The sequence below is a fragment of the Mauremys reevesii genome, linkage group 4 (assembly GCF_016161935.1).
Source record: "Mauremys reevesii isolate NIE-2019 linkage group 4, ASM1616193v1, whole genome shotgun sequence".
Lineage (NCBI taxonomy): Eukaryota > Metazoa > Chordata > Testudines > Geoemydidae > Mauremys > Mauremys reevesii.
In genome coordinates, this window is record NC_052626.1 from 102127127 (window position 1) to 102151390 (window position 24264).

The window sequence follows — 24264 nt, forward strand, 5'->3', positions numbered from 1 at the left end:
ACTATTTACCCCTCTCCATTCTGAGAATTTACCATTAATTCCTACCCTTTGTTCCCTGTCTTTTAACCAGTTTTCAGTCCATGAAAGGACCTTCCCTTTTATCCCATGACAGCTTAATTTACGTAAGAGCCTTTGGTGAGGGACCTTGTCAAAGGCTTTCTGGAAATCTAAGTACACTATGTCCACTGGATCCCCCTTGTCCACATCTTTGTTGACCCCTTCAAAGAACTCTAATAGATTAGTAAGACACGATTTCCCTTTACAGAAACCATGTTGACTATTGCTCAACAGTTTATGTTTTTCTATGGGCAGGTCTACACTAAGGGCGGGGGTCGAACTAGGGTACGCAAGTTCAGCTACGTGAACAGCGTAGCTGAACTCGAAGTACCCTAGTTCGAACTACTTACCCATCCAGATGCCGCGGGATCGAAGTCCGCACCTCCAAGGTCGACTTCACCACCGCCGTTTGCAGTGGTGGAGTACCGGAGTCGACTGGAGCGCGCGGGGAGTTCGAACTATCGCGTCCAGATTAGACGCGATAGTTCAAACTCCGAGAAGTCGAACTCACCGCGTCGACCCGGCAGGTAAGTGTAGACTAGCCCTATGTGTCTGACAATTTTATTCTTAACTATTGTTTCAACTAATTTGCCCGGTACCGACGTTAGACTTACCGGTCTGTAATTGCCGGGATCACCTCTAGAGCCCTTTTAAAATATTGGCGTTACATTAGCTAACTTCCAGTCATTGGGTACCGAAGCCGATTTAAAGGACAGGTTACAAACCTTAGTTAATAGTTCCGCAATTTCACATTTGAGTTCTTTCAGAACTCTTGGGTGAATGCCATCTGGTCCCGGTGACTTGTTAATGTTGAGTTTATCAATTAATTCCAAAACCTCCTCTAGTGACACTTCAATCTGTGACAGTTCCTCAGATTTGTCACCTACAAAAACCAGATCAGGTTTGGGAATCTCCCTAACATCCTCAGCCGTGAAGACTGAAGTAAAGAATCCATTTAGTTTCTCCGCAATGACTTTATCGTCATAGGTGAATAGTTATAGCACACTATAGGCCAGTTGCTTCAGAGGAAGACAAGCTCCCCGCACACCCCTCAGCTCTAAGCTACTACAGCCTTGCAAAGAATTTCTTCCTGATCTCAAATAAGGCAATCAATTCAACTATATGCATGACAGCAAGAATTGCCTCATTCAGAGAACAGCACATCGTTGTAGTGTACTATATTGTGTTATGTGCCCCTAGACCCAGGAATAGCAAGAAGAGTTTCTGTAGGTGATATTTAAAAGAAAACATGCATATACGCTTTCAGAGATCTTTAGGACAACGTATACACTCTATTAACCTAGGTCTGAAAATGGCACATCATACAGTATAGTGCCAGACTGCCTCCATAGGGTTTAGATCAGAAAACTAGTGCTAAGTATTATTATTATTAGTGTAAATCCTTTGTTCTGATGCTGTCAGCAGAAGTGGACTTCTTGAACCAACTGCAAGGGGATCAGCACCAAACAATGTAGAAAAACATTACCAATTACCATCCCTTCAGAACTGAGTGTCAGCTCTGCAGGTGTTTCAATTCCTTTTTCAGTGAGGGTTATTGGTTACCATGGCTGTCTTCTCTGGCTTTTGCCTGTGCATTTCTATGAAGAACCTCACATTCAGGATGAGAAGAGGACATACCGTTCTCACAATGCACTACTCTGCTATCAGCACAAAATGGCAACCCCAAGTATGGCCAGGGAAGAAGTAAAGCTAACAACTCATTATGTTACCTATTTGTTTTACAAACCGCACGTCAAGAGTCTTTGAACTTTACTGCTAGCCACCATATTCCGCTAGGTCTTTCCATCATCTCCCGTCTGACATTAATTTAACTAGGTGGTTTCTCTGTTTTCCCTCTACCTTAGGAAGCATTATTTACCAAGCCTAATTCTCTCCCTTAACTACTGTGGTAAGGCAACATGGATCTTCAAACATCTCCTTCGCCACAGCAGCCGAGGGCATGAACTGGGATCAGGCCAGGCAGGGGGTAGCAGACTGTCCACTTCAATGTTTTATGGATTCACCATACACAAACAGATTTTGTGAGTACGCTGGACTCCAAAGTTAGGTTTTCAAGAATATGGGTTAGATATTTGGTCCCTGTTCCATCCCACTCATGTTGCTCTTGTGATGCAAGAGGCCTGAAAAGCTACCCTAAGAGGGCAGGTAAGGATCTCCTTGATACGGCCAAATCCCCAGCTGGTATAGAGCTGACACAGCCAGTTTTACACTCTGCCTCCCTCCTGACCACTTAAGAGGTGGGTCGGAGGCAAGAGGGGGCATGGCTGGGGCACACTGCTCTAGCAACCCCTAGCTGCAAAACAGCTCCAAGGGGGCCAGGATCAGGTTTTTAAGACACGTCCTCCACCTCACATTTCAGGTCTGGCACAAAGTACACCTTGAAGCCAAGGATCTGGGCCTATATTTTCCAGTTATAAAATAGCAGAGATCCAACCTGTCCAGTAATAGCTATTGTCACACTGCAATCCAACAAGATTCAGACATAAGTGCAAACAGTCTGCAGGTTTCCCCGAGTTTACAATAAATATTCACAAACCAATTATTTTCACATATAACACTGCATGCACAATTTTTAGACTTAGAAATTCTAAAGAGGGAGATTATTAAAGGCACTGTGGACAGTACTCCACCCAGCTCCCATTGAAACTGCCCTTTGTGTCTTTGAAAACCTCCCCTTATATCACTGAAAGTAACTAACCTTGTGCATTTGATACAGGTTGTATTGTCTCTGACCATTGCAACACTGAATGGTTCTACAGGAACAAACTTGCAAAAATGCTAGTTCCCTCACATCTGAAACTGCAGGGATGCTTCCTTGGGTTAGTTTACCTCTAAATTAGTTTTAAATGTTTTAAAACTTGAGAGTTAAAAGAATTTTATATTATCACAATTATATTTTTGCTGAGAAAGCTAGAAACACATGCTGCTGCATTACTCAACAATATACTCTGTTAACCCAATTGCTTTTTTCTTTATAACAAGCTGCTCAGAGAAAGAACTGTGGTAACAAGTACATAAATAAAAAAGAATATGGTAAACACCCAGCATTGCAATTTCTATCATAATACAGTAGTACCTAACACATTAAATTAGAATAAACCCTTGGGAGCTCATCTGGAAACCAGTTAGATTCAGGAACATGAGAGTGAACGTCCAGGGAGTGTTCGTACTGGAATCTTCTGGTTTTAAAGGTGCAGACCCCCCTCTCCACTACATAGTGAAAGTATAAGTAGTTTCCTGTTCATGAAATCCAGTATCATTTGTGGGGAACTGATTAGCATCTTTTTAAAGGGGGTTTAGGTTTAAACCTCTAATTCTGATCACGGAAGCGTTCTGAAGAGTTAGGGTCTCTCATATGCACAGAAGCATATGGCATCTTTAAAGCAGTACCAATCACAGTCCTCCTTTGGCCGTTGTGAGTGGCTGATGTGCTCTGGACAGTTTCTTCTTCCCCAGATCCCCACTTATGGTTAGCAGTCCTTGGCTGGAGAAATCTAAGGATTCTAACAAGTCAGTGCTCCCTGTGCTGCTCTGGTGTTGCTGCTACCAAGCCCTAGTGATTTCAGCTTCAGTTTCTGGATAGGGAGGCCCTCTGAAAGTGCCACCACTGCTCTGAGTCGTCCATTGCCGTCAAGCTGCCTCATCGATGCTCTGTCCACTATTGAGCAGGCTCAGCTCAGCCGTGAGGGGGTCAGTGGTATCTAGAATCCTTGATGGCATTCTCACCACCACAGAGGCACACCCAACAGCAGGTGAGTATCTCTTCCCCAACTCTCCCCCTTCAGCTCTCCCATAGCCAACTGTGCCTGATATCAGTCTCAGTTACAGTGACCTCAGGCATATTCAGTGTCAGTATCTTGTCCTTGTATTTGTCACCAAGGTAATTGCATTTCATTGCTCCCAAATGGAAAATTAAACTGAATTTTAACCCAAATATCCTAAACCATCACATAAAACCAATGGAAATGAGGCCTGGCCCATGCAGTCAACTCTCCTTGCTCTTCAGCAGATGCTGGCGGAGAGCTCCCTCACCAATAGAGACCCTGCCCATCTACAGTTCATGAGCATCTCTGGGCCACTCTTGCCTCATTTCACCAACAGTGCTAGCACTAAGCTCCCCTGTGTTAGGCTTCAGGCCTTACATACATATATAATGGTAAGTACTGAACTGTGAAGTTAAGGCCGCCACAACTCTACCTGGCTGCTTTGCTAGGCCTCTGTGACATCATGGGCTTATTAGCACCTACCAGTCCAATATCAAGGGGGAGGCCTTTGTGACAACAGTGGCTCAACCGAGGTCATGACAGAGCATACGTCAAAATTACTGACTCAGTTCTAACTTGCTGGTGTGAAGCCAAGGAAAAGGATCCCGCAAGGCCCCTGGCTCTGTACCCTCCAGCTAAGGTATGGGTCCTGTGTGCGCTCACTGGCTCATGAGCAAAGCGTTTTCCATTACATCTCTCATCAATACTTCTATCTCTGATTAATCAGATTTTAGGTTTATCCTTTTTTTCTTAAAGCAAGCAGACACAAACAAACAAAAAACCCAGGCTAATGGCAATTTATTTTATGGCCCAGAAGAATGTGCAAAAAAAGATCTAATTTCTAGCACTCTGTTACACTATATTGTGGAAGAAGGGACAAAAATAGAGAGCCAACCTATTCTAGAAGCCCTGATTATTTCCTTGACAATTTTTGCTTTGGCTTTTCAGCTGGGGTGGAACAACCAAAGTAAAGCCACTCCAAAAAGCCTAGAGCTGAGTATTTATTTTGAAACAACATCAAATATTTCAAGGGTATTTTAAAAGAATTCTGCATACAGAGGGATTTGGGCACCTAACTCCCTGAGGCTCCTGTGAACAAGATTTAAATTGGGATTTTTCATTGTTAATTTCATAGCAGAAATCCATTTACAACCTCATGCCCTGGTCCTCCAGTGGGCATCATAGAGATCCCAGAATGCACCCAGAGACAATCAGTAGGGTTCCATGTGAGTCCAGGAGCCTACCAATGAGGAGTTTTGCAGGATTAGGGCTTTGGGCTACATTTTTTTTTGCTTCATTTTTCAAATAGTTTGTGTTGTAAAATATTCTTTTTTCCCTAAAATATGGTCAAAAAAACAAAAAGGGTGGGGGAAGCATCCTACAGAAATGGAAGCACAGAGAAATAGCATAAACACTACAGCTGAGATTTTTAAGGTATTTAGACACACGTCTACTATTTAAATTAATGGAAGATGCATGCAGGACCCCCTGACAGCTCTGAAAATCTCAACCCATTAACCTAAAAAGCATTTCACCACTTATAGATTTACAAACAAATAAAAGAAATGAAGAACCTTGCTCCCATTGAAGTTAACGGGAGATTGGAACAGGATTGTGCAGTATTTTGAAAATCCACAGTCTATTAATTATATCAGAACCAGAAAAGAAAAGTGCTTTCTCTTTCTACACCTTCACTTCGTTCATAACCAGTGCAACAATTTTTATCATTTCTTCCAGAAAATGAGTGTTTTTCCATTAAAGAGGTGAGAGCCACTCTGTATTCACAAGTGGCACTTTTCCACTTTCTTAATACAACCCTCTGGGCTACAATTAAAGCAGCAGATAAATAGCAGATTAAATTAAGGTCTGATCCTGTTGTACTTATGCATATAAACCTCCCACTGAATTCAGAATTGAGCCATTGGAGGTAAAAAGAGGAGAGATGGAAGTTACGATTTGTGAGACCAAAAGATACATTGATAAAGTATGAAAAGCAAGTATATCAGACAAGAGGTGGCTTTTGTATTTATTGGTACTGAATTTCTGCACCTTTAGCTTACTGCAAGACTCCTACTACAGCAGACCTAAATATGTTTTGCAAAGAGGTTTTTTGGGGGGAAAGGGTTTTTTTTTAGTGGAGGGGTGAAATTATTATAATTATTATTATTCCCTTAATATTTTCTCCCTTTTTCCAATGGAAAGAAAAAGTTTTAAAACATTTGGGGAAACAAGGATATTATCCCACAATTTCAGAATTGTTGAAATTTTTCATTTCCAAATTTCATCCAAAAATTAAAAAAGAATTTTTCCATGAAAAATTTTGCAGGTAAGGAAACCCCCTTTTTCAGCAAAAAACATTTCAACCAGTTCTAATATCTACATTTCCTCAGCTACTTGCTAGCATCTGATGTGTGTGCGGATAGAATCATAGAATCATAGCATATCAGAGTTGGAAGGGACTTCAGGAGGTCATCTAGTCCAACTCCCTGCTCATAGCAGGACCAATTCCCAACTAAATCATCCCAGCCAGGGCTTTGTCAAGCCTGACCTTAAAAACCTCTAAGGAAGGAGATTCCACCACCTCCCTAGGTAGCCCATTCCAGTGCTTCACCACTCTGAGTGAAAAAGTTTTTCCTAATATCCAACCTAAACCTCCTCCACTGCAACTTGAGACCATTACTCCTTGTTCAGTCATCAGGTACCACTGAGAACAGTCTAGATCCATCCTCTTTGGAACCCCTTAGTTTAGTCCATATCTGAACAGAATTGCAAACACCTTATTGTAGTAAATCATAACAACAGTAGGGGAGAAAAATTGGCAGGCTGTCCTTAGGAGATCATCAGCTTTCTTTTTTTAAATCAGAGAAGAACTCAGCTTTATGAATTCTCTCGTAAGTCCCATAACACTTATTAAGGATCTCAGGGCATAATTATGTGAATGCCAGTTGTGTCAATGGGAGCTGAATTTGCCCAGAGCGTCACAGGATCAAGCTGTTAGTTGGAAAAGCCTGTGATAAAGTGTTTTGACCTGATTATGCAAACCATTCATGGTCCCTAGCAGCAGCAACTAGTGCCCCTGGAGGACTGCAAAACCCTCCTTTCATCCATAAAAACCACCCAGCAGAAAGCAAAGCCCACCCCTTCCACCGAGGAGCTGATCCTCACAGAGCCCCATCTAACAGCAGGTCTCTGCTGGCCCCTCACACCACCACCAGGCTGCAGGCCCGACAGAACTCCTGCCTTCCAGGCCCACTTCCTGTGGCTACCGCTGCTCTTCAAAGGACAGTGCTAGCAACTCCTCTTGCCTTATGGCCTCCCACACAGCCTCCTGGTGGAGCTCTTCGCTGAGACTGCCCAAACTCTTTGTGAAAGGACTCAGAAGGCATCTGGAGAGCATTCTCTGAGCTCAGCCTTGTTTCATGCGTTTAATGGAGAAAGGAGCCAGCCCCTATTCACCCAGGATGCATGCAAAACATTAGAGGTTGCCAACTCCTGCCATCCTAGACTTCACTCAGAAACCTAGATGGCACCTACTACCTTGTCTTTCACCCCACCCACAACAGGACTGCTCTAAGAAAAAAGGCATTTAGAAGAAAGAGGTACTATTTAATTTGTAGAGTTTACCCCCACTAACTCCTTGCCCCTTGTCACACAACCAGTCCCCTTGTCTTTAGTGGAATCACTCATGATTAAGAATTTGCTGGGATGGGCTCTTAGATATTTTTTTTCTAACTCTCTACTAAACACTTTTCCATCCCTCACTGGAGATGATGAGCTGAAGCTCAAGTAAAAATTCTTACGAAAATCTTAGTATCAAAAGTTGCAGTAGCCAAAGGCCAGGTTAGGATAATCTTTACTTTTATAAATGAAGTACTCTCATGTGATATCTGGCTGCTCACACATTGTGATTATAATGGTCACTTAATTAGACCAGTAAAATGGATTTAAATTTCCTATACCCAGTCTGAGCTCTGTCAGAAAATATTTTTGCTTCCAACTGCAGTGTGAAAGCCATAACACGTTACATGCCACACCATTTCTTGGAAACCTCCACCTAATTCTCCATGGATAATGCAAAACCTTAATAGAGTTTTTCCACACAGTGTGCGTCAGTTCAAGACACACAGTTCTAACAGTAACACACAAGGTAAAAGTGACTTTGTAAATACTTTAGCCACTAGATGTTTTCCCTCAGATTAAAATAAACTGAGAGTTCAACATGCCACAGAATAAACTCTGTTTAATCAGAGCAGTTCTAGAAAAAGTTGGTAGGTAACAGAGGAATATATTTGTTTCCATCTTTTCTCTAGGTCAGATATTTTACAGCATTTTATGTTCTCTCTGCATTTTCAAGACAGCTCAGCACTTACACTAAGCACCAGATTTTCAAAAGTGCTGAGCTCTGTATCCATTTGAGCACCTAAATAAGAGCCAGATCTTCAAATATTGAATGCTGGGTGCTGAGTGAAGCTGGTTGAAAAATGGAAGACTAGTGAATATTTTTGTGAAACATTTGTTCCTTTTTTTCCAGCTGAAAATTCCAAAATTTAACATTTCTTTAACCAGCTCTATGTTGATTGGCAGGATGAATTTTGATGAGAATTTTTACAAAATATTGGACTTTTTGTCCATGTACATATCAGTATCTACATGAGAGAGAGAAAGACAGAATATTGCCTCTAGCACTATGAATATTTGAAGATCTGGCTCTTATTTAGGTGCTCAAATGGATACAGAGCTCTTTTGAAATATCTGGCCCAAATTGTGGGCGACGAGCCCTTGAAACTCTCGCACAACATATGAGAGAGAGGGAGATGGACCGGGGGAGAGAATGTACTCACAAGCTGGTAGGGACCGTAAAGAACTTATTTTCAGTGTTCCGCAAAATAACAATAACTCTTGAGAACTGGAAATATGAGTTACCCACTTAGCCATCCTTAAGCAGCTGCGCTTAAGGGAATTTGTTCATTCCAGCCCCTGAGCTTCATGGTACATTTAAAGCATTATTCCAAAAATGTAGTCATTTTTTTCTGGTAAATACTGAAGTGAATTATTAGTAAGGGTGAATGATTATCAGCAACACACTGCATAGGAGCATAATCATTGGTATGGCAATACTATTTTATTTGTGGCATCAGAAATTGGGGCTATTACAGGTATTACCTACACATACCAGAAGGTGACATAGAGTGGCAAACTGGTATTGCACTGGCATCCTACAGACTTGCAGTGAGTGACATTAAACCTTTATGTTCACCATCTCAGGTACCTGCAGTAACTGTGGCATTTTTCATTACCGCAGAGTGAAAAACTATGAGTGCTTCATAGTACTCACTGTGTCTGGGTCCATGTGACATACTAACAATATTGTGACTGTAGAATGTCAGATGACATTTCAAAGAGCAGTGTCCTACTATATTGTAATAAGAAACTAGCAACAACTAATAAAAAAGAACATTCTATTTTCTGGCTGACAAACTATCTGAGCTTTTCCCTGCTAGGACCTAAACTAACTTCTATTGACTACAATGAAGTCTCTCCATTGACTATAATAAAGGTTGGAGGAGACCCAAAATTTATGAGCATTTAATTATTTTGGTCACACTTCATATTAAGGGTACATTTTAAAATATTTAATAAAGGGTTGTATGATTAATAGACCTATTGGACTCTACAACAGTGGATTAACCATTTATTACGACACCTGGTAATCGTAATCATCTATTAACAGCAAAGAATCCTGTGGCACCTTATAGACTAACAGATGTTTTGGAGCATGAGCTTTCGTGGGTGAATACCCACTTCGTCGGATGCAAGTAGTGGAAATTTCCAGGGGCAGGTATATATAAGCAAGCAAGAAGCAAGCTAGAGATAACGAGGTTAGTTCAATCAGGGAGGATGAGGCCCTGTTCTAGCAGTTGAGGTGTGAAAACCAAGGGAGGAGAAACTGGTTCTGTAGTTGGCAAGCCATTCACAGCCTTTGTTTAATCAAAGACTGTGAATGGCTTGCCAACTACAGAACCAGTTTCTCCTCCCTTGGCTAGAACAGGGCCTCATCCTCCCTGATTGAACTAACCTCGTTATCTCTTGCTTGCTTCTTGCTTGCATATATATACCTGCCCCTGGAAATTTCCACTACTTGCATCCGACGAAGTAGGTATTCACCCACAAAAGCTCATGCTCCAAAATGTCTGTTAGTCTATAAGATGCCACAGGATTCTTTGGTGCTTTTACAGATCCAGACTAACACGGCTACCCCTCTGATACTTGACATCTATTAACACTTTACCAACTATTTATACATGCATCCATGATCTGAAGTGTGACTATTTTAATGGAAATAATGTTCATCATAAAGCAGTGAAATAGAACTACATTAGGCAATATCTGTAACTGGTCGTTCTGAAAAGAAGCCCTCTGGTGCTATCAGGTCATTAACTGCTCTCTCCAGTCTGAATGGAAGAGGATATCTGTTCATATAGAATCAGGATTTTGCCACTGTGAGAAACCATGGAGTCATCTTCGGATGTGCCCCTCAACCCCACCTCTTCACCTAGATCCAGACTGTTACAAATAGAAAAACTTCCTAGTCTATAAAATGATGAGCTCATCCTCTGGAAGTAGATGGTGTTGTACTGAAAGTTTTCCATAAAGCTTTTTTTCTCCCTGTTCAAGTTTTTTTTCTTTTTTGCATCTCCAGCACTTATCCTTTGCTTTTACCGCAGCTGCAGCTATTCTGGTGGAATTAACTGAAGTCTTGCATCAAATGTGGATTTCCTGATGTCTGAGATATTTCATTGTGATTGGGTAATTTGATCATTAAGGTCTTTGCGCTCCGGTTTTTCTTAATTAACTCTATTGAATTTTAACCACATCTTGCAGTCTACAGTAGTAGGAAGAATACAGTGTCCCAAATATTTTAGACCATTTGACAGAAATTGAAATTCAATCATATGTAGGCTGAGTGTGTTGATTCTCTGCTTTCCATCAAATAGGTGTGCTAATTGCAATACACCTCAGCAAGACCCTTAAAAAAGAGACCAGACCACAAGTTATACTGCCAAGAAACCACCAGTCACTTCTTTATTCTCCATTTGCCAAAATCTTACATTACCTTCTTGAATATGCAGAAGTGAGGACACACATGGCTTCTAGTACACAGACTACTCCTCTTCATACCATGTATAATTATCTTCCTCTTATCAACTACCTGTTGAATTATAATACCATAAACTTCAGCATTTCTGGAAACGCCTCTCCTTCCCAAAATATGTTCTGGTTGGCCAACACTGTGACCAAAGAACCACAATTTAGAATCAATGATAATACAATTGTGGTTACCACTTGTCAGGCATAGCACCTTCCCAGTATCACTATTAATCTGTACATGTCACAAGATTTAGTATTATGGATTGTGTTGCTACATGTTTGATTTATCTAGACATAAATGAGACAAATGTGAAAATCATGCTCCATATTTCACAACCCCCAAATCCTTTTAGAGAATGAGAATGCCAAATTCATTACCCCACCTTCACTTCAAAAAAACACTAACAAGAACCGAGACCTACATCCTCAAATGTATTGATTTCAATAGGAGTTAGGTACCTAAATACCTTTTAGGATCTGGGCCTGAATAAGTTGTTAACCTGATACTAAGTTGTTTGAATAACTGCATGTGAGAGCTACTGTTTTATTAGCAACAGACATGCATTTAAGACTATTATTTTGCTATTGTAAGTACAAGTGAGCTTGGCATTGGGCACAACATTTTTAAAGCCTAGTGTCTACAATTATATTCCTAAACTCATGTTAAGACCCCTAAATCTAAGTGGCTTGATTGTTACAGGTGCTGAGAACCCACAAAAGCCATTGAGGTTAATATGAGGTAAAGGCACTTGGCAGTTTCGTAAATTAGGCCACTTATATATTTAGGTGTTTAAATATGGGTTTAGAAGCCTAATGTTAAGTGCCAAGTTTGGGAAATTTTGCCCTAAATTCTTTTCCAAACCTGAGTCCAGCCATCATCTGCGAGAACCTGCTGTTCCCCACTTCTAGGGGAATCTCCCCAGTGTGTCTCTATCCAGCCCAATAGGCTGGACCCAATCACATGCCACCGTTTTTGCAATATCCTGCAGGATGACCTGTCTGCCAGCACCCGTAGGAGCCAGGCACTATTCATCACCTCAAGAGTGAGCACCGCCCTGGCCATACTGGCCACAGGAGCTTTTCAGCAGGTCACTGCACAGACACTTGTCAGCAGCCTATGGCTACCAGGGTGCTGGACTAATTTCTGGAGGCCATCACTGGACAAGTAACAAAAGTACGCTGATTTCCCCACTGACCCAGCCACCCAGTGGGAAAAACATGGTCGAATTGTACTGGCTGGCAGTACTTCTTATGCACCTTGGGAGTGGTTAATGGAGCATACATCTGCATCAGGAAACCATAGCATGACCCTGCTCCCCATGCCTATACAAGCCACCATTGAACACTTGTGATAAACATGCCAAATTAATGTCCATGGATGCTGTGGCATGATTCCCGGGGCCTGCCATGATGCCTACATATGGTCACAAGCTGGACTCAGAGGGTTGGTTTAGATAGGAATATCCCACAGTCCAGTGGTTAGAGTTCACTCCCAAGAGGTATTGCAGACCCATATTCCAATCCTTCCTTCCCCTCTAGCAGGGAGAGGGTACTGGATCTGGACTCTACCACGTCCTCAGTGAAAGCTCTAATCCCAGGCCTACCGCCACCTCCTTCCCTTCCATTTTTGTGTGGCGTGAGGCAGGCGCCTAACTCATTCTCACAAGAGATGACTTAGGTGCCGAAGCTATCCAGCTCAAGGAGAGAGGTTCTTGTTTGTGGGTCACTAGCAGAGCTAGGCACTTCACTGCAGCCCACATTTAGATGCCTTTGTCAGAGAGAAAAGTGGAGATTAACCCCTCTGGTCAGCATCTGCCATTGGCTGGCCTCTAGCATGCTGGATTTAGTAGATCACATTTTTAGGCGCCTAATTCTCTCCATTCATCTTTTGGGTGTCTAATGCCCCCAACTCAGCTAGGTGAATTGCAGTGTTGCTCCATGAGTTACTAAGCACCTGAAAGTTAGGTGCTGTGATGCTCCATGTGGCGAAGCCTAAGTCCCTTTGTGGATCCCACAGTATGTGTCTAACTTAAGGTATTTCACTTACACACTTTAAATTAGACACATGATTAAATATTGCACTCTTTAAATATATCAGAGGGATAAATACCAGGGAAGTGCTAAATATCAGCTCAGTGCTAATGTGGACACGAGGACAAATGGATATAAATTGTCAGTCAGGAAATTTAGGCTTGAAATTAGACGAAGGTTTCTAATCATCAGAGGAGTGCAATTCTGGAACAGCCTACCAAGGGAAACAGTGGGGGCGAAGGACCTCCATGACTTTAAGATTAAGCTAGATAAGTTTATGGAGGGGATGGTATGATAGGATAACTGGCTTAGTCAATAGGTCAATAAAGTGCCACACTGGTAATTAGTACAATGGGTCAATGATAGGATATTGTTAGCCTTTTTCCAGAGGGTCTGGCTGGAGAGTCTTGCCCGCATGCTCGGGGTTCAGCTGACCGCCATATTTGGGGTCGGGAAGGAATTTTCCTCCAGGGTAGATTGGCAGTGGCCCTGGAGGTTTTTCGCCTTCCTCCGAAGCATGGGGCAGGGGTCGCTTGCTTAAGGAGTGGGTGGATCGGCTTATGTGGCCTGCATCTTGCAGGAGGTCAGACTAGATGATCATAATGGTCCCTTCTGATCTTGAATTCTATGATTCTATGATTCTATGATCTTGCTGAACTGGGGCCAGAATTAGGTTTTTGGTGCAAATACACATTCAGAATTCACTGTCCATGATTATTCCTCTGACCTTCACTAAAAATCTGCTGTTTGCAGGAATATTCTTGCCAATAAGTTATTTGCTAAACTATTTGCAGACAGTACACGCACAATGGGGCATAAACACAGCTGAAGGGAATTCAAGAGTTTTTGTAAATTGATAGAATATTTGAGGGGAAATGTTTGAAGCGCTTATGAGAACCTGATGCTCTCCATAGCAAAACTGAATGATCCTTCCCTGATGAACTGCAACACTACACAAGCCGCTAAGTAGGCTTTAATATGAGCATAGAAGCTTTTAGAGGCTGCTGTGTCAAAGTGAATTAAAGTGTCACTAAATGGTTCTTAACACAACTGACCAAAATGATTTCTTCATGGCAATTATGTTTTACTGTGTCAATCATCCAATAGGCATTAATATAAACTAGAATAGCTCTGAAGGAATTTGTTATGGACTATCATGTCAAGAACCTAAATGCTAACCTACTGTGGCCTTGATATGATAAACTATTAGAACTATTAAGGGCCAGAGTCCAATTAATCCACAGCTTTAACAGTCCTATACTGCAGTGGGTCTCCATACAATTAAGCAATAACGGATGACAGGAAGGACACTTCCTGGTAGCTAATGACCAATTGCAATAGTTGAAGGCCCTTAACCCATCTGGTAATTAAGTGCTGGGAAAGACACAACCTGGGAGCTCATGGTTGCTATTATCAACCATATATTTAAAAAATAAATCAATTACTGTTTCTTTTTTTTCCTGTGCCAGCTGCTACTGTTTGGCTTTCATGCTAGTAATTAACTCCTGAAAAAATACCAGCACAGCAACCAATGAGAAAGCAGAACTTCATAAAGCACATTCTAATTTAAAAAAATATTAACAGTAATAAGCCACAATGGCATCAAACTACTCATTGTGTGTGTTGAATGAAATCTGTATGCTAAAGATGCAGCTTGGGTTCTGGCCTCAGAACAGTGTGTTCTAGTGGCATGAAACCACAACTGGGCATGAGGAGCTTCTAAATTCTAATCTTGCTTGTTCCCCTCACTTGTTGTCATTTGCTGTCTTCAGAGAAGTTGCTCAACTTCTCCGTGCCTCAGTTTCCCAATTGCTAAACCAGGAGTAATAATACGTACCCATCTCACAGGAGAGTTGTGAGGCTAAACAAATATTTGGCAATCACTTTGCTATTTCATCTCGAAAATGCCACGTGCATGCAGAGTATTTTTATTATTAATCTCATTAGGGCTTAAGCTCATATCCTATACATTTAGGATTTGAAATATCATAACACAAGCAAGCCAGAGCACTAACGATGAACAGAAAGGCTGTCAGCTGTGTCCTCCATATAATGAAATCTGATGGTGCAAGGCAAAATTGTTCAGGGTTAGTCACCACCACGCATCGCAAGCACATTTTGCTGCTCCCACAAGAAGGGACAGTGTGCTCACTGACCTGCTGTCAGCTAATAATTGCAGCTGGTTTCAGCAGTCACACTAGCTGCCTTTGCTCGACAGGCCTGTCTTCCAGAAGCTCGCTCTTCTAGGGGCATGGCCCCCTCCACGATGCATTAGTTGGGTGTAACTCCTAGCACACTCTTGTGTTTCAAGGAAGTTGTTTGCCTGGTTGCTGGTGTCGGGAGCAGTGGCTCCTCACATCCTGTTCCTCATCCCCTTGTACTTAATGGACACTCATGCAATTGCTATGTGTCTTTGTGATCATTTTTCTCAGCTATAAACATGAAAAGACTCATAGCTAACTACTAAACGTTTGAAAGTTCAAAATAAAAGCTAACTTTGCACCGTGGGCCCTTCAACTGGTGTAAATTGGCTTCAATGGATCTGGACCCTCATCTCAGACCTACTCTGTGTGCTCAAAACCTAGACATGGTAACAAGAGCATAGGCCTCAGATCTGGGTTTCCCTCACTTTATTAGCTTAAGCTGGACCCGTCACTTTCCTGTCTTTGTTTTCTAATGCAGTCAGGTGATTTCCATGTCATACTGAATTGTAGTGCAGTTCCAATAGCTAAAGGGACATTGTGCTCCTTTTCTTCCTTGATGGGGGTTTAGTCTTGCAATTGCAGTGGAATAACTCTTCCATTATTTACTAAGGACCAAATCTTAGTATCACTCAAGTTAATTTTTTTTTATCATTTACTTCACTGGCATCCACATTTGACCCTAAAACGTTTAATCATAGAGCTTTCATAACTTGATGTATCTTTTTAATAGGCTTGTGTGTTATGTTGTCTCCAGGGATGGAAGGATTCATTTCTTCTTGGACATCTGGAGATGTTTGGCTTGTGCAATAACAGAAACAGGCCTAATATCTGATGTAATGCACAGCCATCAGTCTCTATTACATTATACTTATTACAGTGTACTTCAATGTAATTTATTCTTTTCCTAGGAGAACTGTGACTAAGTAATTACTAACCCCCAAAGCCAATCATAATATAGAAAGGAGAGCAGTTCCCAGACAAAGCAATATGGCCTTACAGTTTTTCATGTTGTTGAGTTTGGTTATAGTTAGTTAAAGTGTTTTATGTTGGGATGGGGAAAAATAAAGGAGGCAAAGAGGGGACACATAATGGAAGAGGCATAGAAAAAGCCACACGCATGTGTCATAAAACAAAATTTATCTTTAATTTGTAAGTGTCAACAGCAGTACAAAAGATGGAGTGATGGTGAATAGATTAAGGGTAGAGAGGACAGTCTTGAGGTAAATGAGCATAAATAGGCAGTCTTATAGACACTCCCCTGAGGGGTCTATACCCCTATCATGGCATATACGGTATTACCCAAAGATGACATGTTTAACATATCAGGAAAGCACCTTGTGCAAAAAAAAAAAAAAAATTCCCCCCACAATCCCAAACATGTAGGTAAGGTGCCAACATACACCAAAATATACTGTCTAAGGACTGTGTCTTTCAGTTGTGTCTTTTCCATTAATTACTGAGGCAGAGGAGGAGAAGACTCTTAAATGTACCACTGAAAGATTATTTAATATTTAATTTACCTCACGTCAATACTGCACAACAAAATCCAAGTCGTCTGTTTATGCAATGAAGCACAGCTAAGAATAAGGATTTTCTTTTTTTTTAATTGAGAGCAGATTTTGTTTTAAATCAATATCCTTAGCAAACTTTTTTTTCCTTTTTTACTGTATCCAGAGGAGAGTGTGAGAAAGATGTGATGGCAACCTTTAAGTTCATTTAAAAACTTTACACTGGACTGTACAAGATTTTTTTTTGATAAATTATTTACATTTTCAGACTTTAAAACATATTCAAAGCAGCAATAGACACTAGTTTTTCCTCTAAACGCCCAAATATTTACCAGCCATGGGCCCAGGGTAGGTACCTGCATTGTATATAGAATTTCTACAAAGAAAACCTGCCAGTTAAAATTTGCTAGTGGGTGTACAGACAGCAGCTCTAGCATTTTAAGAGCCATACCCACAGTGTTGCTATAGGAACCAAAGCATAGTACCTTGACAAGAGAGTCTCAGTTGTCCCAAAAGCTCTACACAAACTTTACAATTGGAAACAGCAGCTAGCATGTCAGTCCAGCATGTCAGTGAATTGTGCTGATTAAATTAACATAGAGTACAATCTCACAATATACATCACAAACAAATTACAATGTCAGGAAATAAGAGTTACAGTAAGATAAGTTATGTAGTAACAGCTTATAAGCTTGTCTTAATGTAATAAAAAAATTTTTACATGGCAAATACAATAATGAGTGAACATAAATGCTAAACATCCTACTCTGTTACAAGCTGAAGAAGGAAAAAAATGGTGCTTTCGAGAAAGCAAAACACAAATGACAAAGGAAGACAAACGGAGAATGCACACTAGCAGGTCTGCAATGTGCAGCATACAAACAGTTAAATATTTGCACATTCCCCATACTCTAAGAGCACCAAGGACCTCACTTGTGTTTTTTAAGAAAGTGGAAATTACAAAGCAAGCAATGTCACTAAGTTGCTTTATAGCTTTCATATTGCCATAAATACCAATTTGATAAGTTTTCCTTTAGCCCCTCTCCCACCCCTTTGCACCCAATGTGTGAACTCTCAGAATACTTCTTTGTCAGCTTTTTAAAATGCATCTGGTACTTAAAAGGGATGCGGAGTCAAATGAAATACGTTTCCATATACATATCTTTTAATGCTTTTTTTGTTCTGTAGTAGGATCAGGGCATTACAGTATATCAAAAATGTAATATCATCTGAGAAAAATCACAGACTATAATGGGTTTATTAAAAAAAGGTGTTTGAATGAAGAAGTTATTTAAGGAGCAAGAGCAAGTATTTTGTAAAAGATCAAATGAGGTTATATAATTTTTTTTAAATGAACACGCTTAAGTGCCAACTTGAGTCTTAAACAAGCATGCAAACGCCTGGGGTCTGAGACCGTTTGTCAACTTCTCATTAAAAATATGAAGAATTATATCATACATTCTACTGGCTGAATTTCTAGTGCAGTTGTTGGCACTGTAACCCTGGGTCAGCAAATGATTTAAGCACATGCTTAACTTTGAACAACTTAGTGGTGTTGCATTCATTTCAATGGAACTACTCACATGCTTAAAGTTAAGTAGATACTTGTGTTTTGCTGGGGACCTTGCAATATTTCTTACTAAAAATGATTTTGATAAAGTTTCAAGAAATTTCATGTCTTTGACAACACAAAAACAGTAATCCATAGGGACAATGCGGGGACCATGCTTGAATTTAGTATTAGGGCATGGCTCTGTTTACACTCTAAACAATCATTGTTTTCAACCGACTGCTGTACTCTTTTCACAGGGCGTAGTACTTTCTGTACATAACCCTAGTTGAATAATAGTGTAGTCATTCATTTTGGAGTTCCCAGTCTGTAGCAATCCCATCTTTTACCCTCACCCTACCTCTTGATGAGCCTAAACACACCAATTTAGGAGAACATTCTGATCCCATGCATTCTCAGCAGCTGGTTTCACAAGCTAGATGGTGATACATGAACGTGTACATGGATCAGAATTGGCCCTTCCATGAGGGTTGTTTCCCCATGTAAACATGTACCTTGAAAATCAGAGGTTCTATTCCATTAAGACTAATTTCTGTTTTGTCAAACATCAAGTGAAGTCAACAATTTACCGCTAGCTGGCACCAGACAGCTTCAGGAGTGTTCTTCTCTTGAAAATAAGTCTTTTATAAGTTTCCAAAAAGAAAATATATTGCATCTGTTAACTAAATAGGGAAATATACTGTAAAACTGTTTCAGTTCACAGTAAAAATAGCTTCACTATATTTGTGCATTACCTGAATGGCATGATTATTTTAAACTCAGAATTATTCTGCGGTACTTAAACTCAATGCTTAGAAAACAATCCCACATGTCCTCTGTGCCAATATTTCTTCCTGTTTTTAACTCCTGATATGACGATATCATGACATAATGAACACAGCAATCAACACTTTAACAGTATTAAATCTAATTAGCTTTGCAAGGGCTCGCTTAATGATGATAATCTTCTTGAGGCATGTGTTGTTGCCTCCAAAATGCCATTATCTGCTTTCAAATAGGAATGAAACTATTTCATCAGTTTTGCTCGGATTCACAAAGCAAATTGAGTTTCCTACCAGCTGTACTGGAAATTTGGTATCTATAAACTTTCTATAAGAAAAAAGAAAAAAAGTATTCTGTTTGTGGAATATGCAATTAAAATTCAACGAGAGCACAAGTGAGGCATCTTGCTGTCCCAGCTACAGGTCCACAATACTGCTCTCACACTGCGGGTGTAAATTCAGCATCTACATGAGGTACAGTGACTTGTCAGCATTTAATATGGACCAACATACACTGATACAGAACCAAAGTAAATACATAACTTATACTTCACTAAGTATCCATGAACAAAAAATAAAATTCTATTTCCTATGTTATATTTACACAATTTTAAAAAAAATCTAAAATGAGATGGTAAATTCATCAAAAACTTTGTTTTGAGCTCCAATTAAAAATGACATTTTTCCTTATGATTGTCCTTCCTTGATTTCCACTGACATTTTAGAGCCAATGTCGGCTAATAAATACAATAAAATGCTTATATGCACAATTTAGATTCAGTTACTTCCCTCCCACTTCTCCAACCAATAAATGCAGGTTTTACAATCTGGTGATTCCTGAATAGCCAATCATTTTCAAGAATGTGGCTTTAAGTGACAGAGCATGAACATTGAGGCAGGGCTGGAGCTAAAACAAAGTGTTCATACATACATGTATTTTGCATAAATAAATGAAATAAGACATAAAAATGACTCAAATCCGGCAACTGTGAGGCAGGCCCACACGAGTCGAAACAGATGACTTTTGTTCATATAGTTTTCGTACAACAGTTTCACATTAGTCAGAAGTGATAAAAAATACCATTTATATCCAGTGCTTATAACACTTACGAAACAACATCTGTGAGTGTGTGTGTTTTTTGTACTACAAGCAAAATCAAGTTTCAGTCCTAAAGAACAGTCCTTTGTTCTCCACCAGCCTGCAGAATATTATTTTGGCATGGTCATAAAATTAAAAAAAATTAACCTACTAATCTAAATGTTTGCCTTTGTGCAAAAATAATTACATAAAAAAATGCTAGCAATACAGCATTCTACCTATGCAACAGAACCAGAAAGAAAAGAGAAAGAGAAAAGAAATGAGGTGGGGGGAGGGAGAGCTATTTAGAACTAGTGAAATCTGTAAGACATTAATAAATAGTTGTTCTTTAGGAAATAATAGCGTACCCTCCCACCTAATCCAAGCTAGATGTATTAAAAACAGTTCAAATCTCCTGGAAATATTAAGAACAAAAAAACACTTTCTATCAGTACCTTAGCCAGCTTAAAGAGGGCGCTCACCAGCTAATGACACAGCATATGCCTTTAAAGTCTTGGCTAGACCAGTTTATTGCTATTAGACATGGACTTAGAACACACTTAATAAATAGTAAAAATATAGCATTTTGTTCCAAATTACAAAATGGTCAGAGAAATTTGACCACTGTGTTTCTGTGTCATTATCCTTATAAATCGTCCTGTAAACTGAACAATCTTCATTGTTTTTGCACATTTAGATGTGATTCCTACAGTGGTGAAACCAGTTATCGCCACTCAAACAGCTGCAGTTGTGAGAGAAATGATAGCTCACAGCACAGCGACTCGTCATTAGATCTTACAGGAAGCTTTACAAGATTGTGTGATGGGCATGAAGATAACTTGTATTAACACTGTACCTATTTAGTCATATGGGGCTTGATCCAATGCTCATTAAAATCAATGGGGGCTGGATCAGGTCCATATATGTTTATTTGCATGTATCTGATTCTGCAAGGTGTTGAGTGTTTCACAGAGGTGCTGAACATCTTAAACTCGCAGTAAAGTCAGTGGGAGTTGAGGACGCTCAGCACAAGTGCAGGATCAGACCCCCAGTACTGTCTATTATGGACACTGATTTATTTGTGAGTATCAAGAGTGGAATGGGAGTGAAAAAAAGAAGAAAAATTCTCCCTTTTTATATTCTTTGTCTCTGAACATTCAGTAACTTCTCAACCTGGGAGTGTTCCCTCTCTTTTCCCCCTATATATTTTCCAGAAGTTTTCTTTGTCTTTGATATTGTTTCTAATAATACAAATAATAATATTTTGCATTTTATAGCAGGTTTCATCCAAATATCCCAAATCACCTTACAATTATGTATAAATTTTCTTAATACTCCTATGATATAAAGAAACATCTTTATCCTCATTTTACAGATAGAGAAATTGAGGCACAGAGACATTAAGGCCCTAATCCTGCAAACACATATATAGTTAGACTCATACATGTGAGTAAAATTAAATACATACATAAATGTTCATAGAACTGTGGCTTAAATTACTTGCCCAGAGTCACTCAGCGAGTCAATGGCTGAGCCAGGAAAGGAACTCAGGAGTTCCGGCTCCCATTCCCATGCAACTAATATTTGTGTGCGTTTTCCCTCAAGGAATTTCACAAATAAATCACTGCATAAATACACTGAAGATATCAGAAAGCTCCCGCAGGTGACCATTGGAATGGGGATGTACAGAATGTTGATTCACTACTTGATTCTACAGGCCCTACAAATCCATCACTGCAGACTCTGAAGAGACATTGAATGCACCTGTCTCCATTGATTGTTCATCTGTATATTATATAAGTATAGATGTGTATCATGACACACAGAAATATATAGGAGTATATGTACTGTATGTACATATTAAAAGTATTCATTCTATACTGCATTACATGCAGTATAGTGGTTCCAGATGTTCTTTGGATGTATAGTGTTATGGAAATAATTGGATTTTCCATTCACAAATTCCACTTTCATTTTGGGAAGCAGGTGCATTTTTTATTTTCAGGCACCTGCACGTTTTGGGGGAAGAAAGAGAAAGGGCTCTTTAAGACAATCATAAGGAATTATAAATGTAATGCCACCAACAGTACATTTTAAAATAAATATTAAGTATTTGCACCCTTGACATTCTGGAATGAATAAATTATTTAAGAGAAAATGTGTTAAGACTGAATGCAAGGGTTAAAAGCAAAGGGATAAAGAATGTAGTCAGAGGTGGCCTCACACTGCTAAGACAGGCCTGTCCATAGCTGGTGATCGCGCTTTTGTGCTTAATATTTTGCGCTAATGGCATATCAAGAGGCAAAAGCAATTGGGCACATGCACTGTGGCAACCTTATTCACTACTTAAGAATATCCTGTCTCCAGATTCCTGAGTACTTTACCATTTTCTGGAAAAAATTATGTTTTACATATATTTTTTTAAGATGCCAAAGGATTGTCTAAGACTTTACAGTGTCTCCCTTAAGACTTTTTTAAAATGTTAAGATTCAAAAGTTATGAAAAGTTTGGCACATCAGAAGTTCAACTATACATGTGGAAAAAGTGGAATTCAGAGTTTGTTTAAAAGATGAGCTCTGACACACAGATGCGTACACTTGTGGACTTGTTCTGTTTCACAATATGAAATCTGCAGTTTTTGTTTTCTAAAATAATCCAGAATAAAAACACATTCACAACCTGTAGGCTGGCACAGCATACCTGAGTGAGAATGTATAACCCCCATCTAAAACAAAAACTTAAACCTTTATCAGCATCCAAATAGGAAAAAAAAAAAGACAAGAGACAAAAGGTAAGACTTGTAAGACAGCTATTGATTCATATAAGTTTTCAAGTCCCAATGTCCGATATTTAATATATGTCTTCACCTAAATTAAAAAAAAAACAGGTTCATGAAAATTAGGGGAACAATCTGTCTCACACGTTAAGAAACATTTAAGACCATTCTGCTGATGTAACTGTAGGAGCCACACATGCATGCAGGCTCTTTAAGAACTTTTTGTTCAACAAAAAAACAAAAAATCAAAAGAGTCAGAGTACTTTAATTCTGCAAACACTCCTCAGTTGGCACTGACAGCCTCGTGGGCTTCATTTTCACTGCTATAGTCTGATTTGGGATCATCCTCATAGTCCTCATACATTTCCATCTCATCCTCTCCATTTATTATTTCATTTCCAGCAAGGCTTCCGCTGTCTGTTTTCATACCGTAAGTGCTCTGAATGACAGGGATGCTGGGCTCTGGACTGGCAGAGGTGCTAGAGCAGTCAGATGTCATCTGAGGTGATGGTGCGGTAGTTGCCATAGTAATAGCACCAGGATAGACAACACCTGTTCCTGTGGTGATTGGAATCTGAGGCTGCTGTCTGCAAGGAAACACAAGAGTGGAACATGATTACCTTTAGTTTAGATCTGGAGTGGAACCCTACTGTGCATACCAAACAAAAGTAAAGTACATGGTTTCTACAGAACATATTGGTGTACTACTTTGAGTTCCAGATTCTGATCCTGCAAGGTGCGGAGTGCCCTTTGCTCCTGTCAAGTGCAACTGGAGATAAAGCTGCTCAGCAACTCGCAGTATCATACCTTTGATGCATTCAGATATTGGGTGGTTTAACATAAAATAGACTGCAAAATGTCGCTAAATGTTCTAGTACATATGACTTTGTCAAAGCTGGCTTCTGCAGCTTAAAACCTGGCTATTCAAATGTCTCACTGTAGTCCCAGCTTTGCAGCCATACATAGGAGAGCTGGTCAAATAATTTATTGTGAAAAATATTCACTATGCTGAGCACCCAGAGGAGACCATGAGTTCTAGTGTTAGTTCTTCAACTGACTACTGTGAATAGTACTACACCCTTCACAGACCTTATTACTGAGTAATAAAGTAATTGAGACTTAACTGAAAGTCAATGAGACTTAGGCCTGGTCTACACTAGGAGTTTATGTCGAATTTAGCAGCTTTAATTCGACTTAACCGTGCACCCGTCCACACCAGGAAGCTAATTAGTTCAACCTAGAGAGCTCTTTAGTTCGAATTCTGTACTCCTCCCCGATGAGGGGAGTAGCGCTAAATTCGACATGGCTATATCGAATTAGGCTATGTGAGGACGGAAATCGACCT

At 40.0% G+C, this 24264-nt stretch overlaps 1 protein-coding gene and 1 long non-coding RNA gene across 8 annotated transcripts in view; one reads left to right on the forward strand and one right to left on the reverse strand.

Annotated features, from left to right (window-relative positions):
• The first annotated feature begins 4371 nt into the window (after nt 1-4371).
• LOC120402986 overlaps nt 4372-24264 on the forward strand; it is a 61224-nt gene continuing 41331 nt past the window's right edge. The window contains exons 1-2 of the long non-coding RNA XR_005597403.1: nt 4372-4482; nt 10568-10649. This is a non-coding gene — a long non-coding RNA (uncharacterized LOC120402986). The remainder of the gene's footprint in view (nt 4483-10567; nt 10650-24264) is intronic.
• SOX6 (SRY-box transcription factor 6) overlaps nt 16386-24264 on the reverse strand; it is a 501080-nt gene continuing 493201 nt past the window's right edge. For 6 of the 7 annotated variants that reach the window (XM_039533631.1, XM_039533632.1, XM_039533630.1 and 3 more), the window contains one exon: nt 23203-23506. In XM_039533631.1, the coding sequence (XP_039389565.1) occupies nt 23203-23506 (304 nt within the window). Of the gene's footprint in view, nt 23507-24264 lie in introns of all 7 variants that reach the window. The other variant, XM_039533636.1, reaches the window with a different exon arrangement.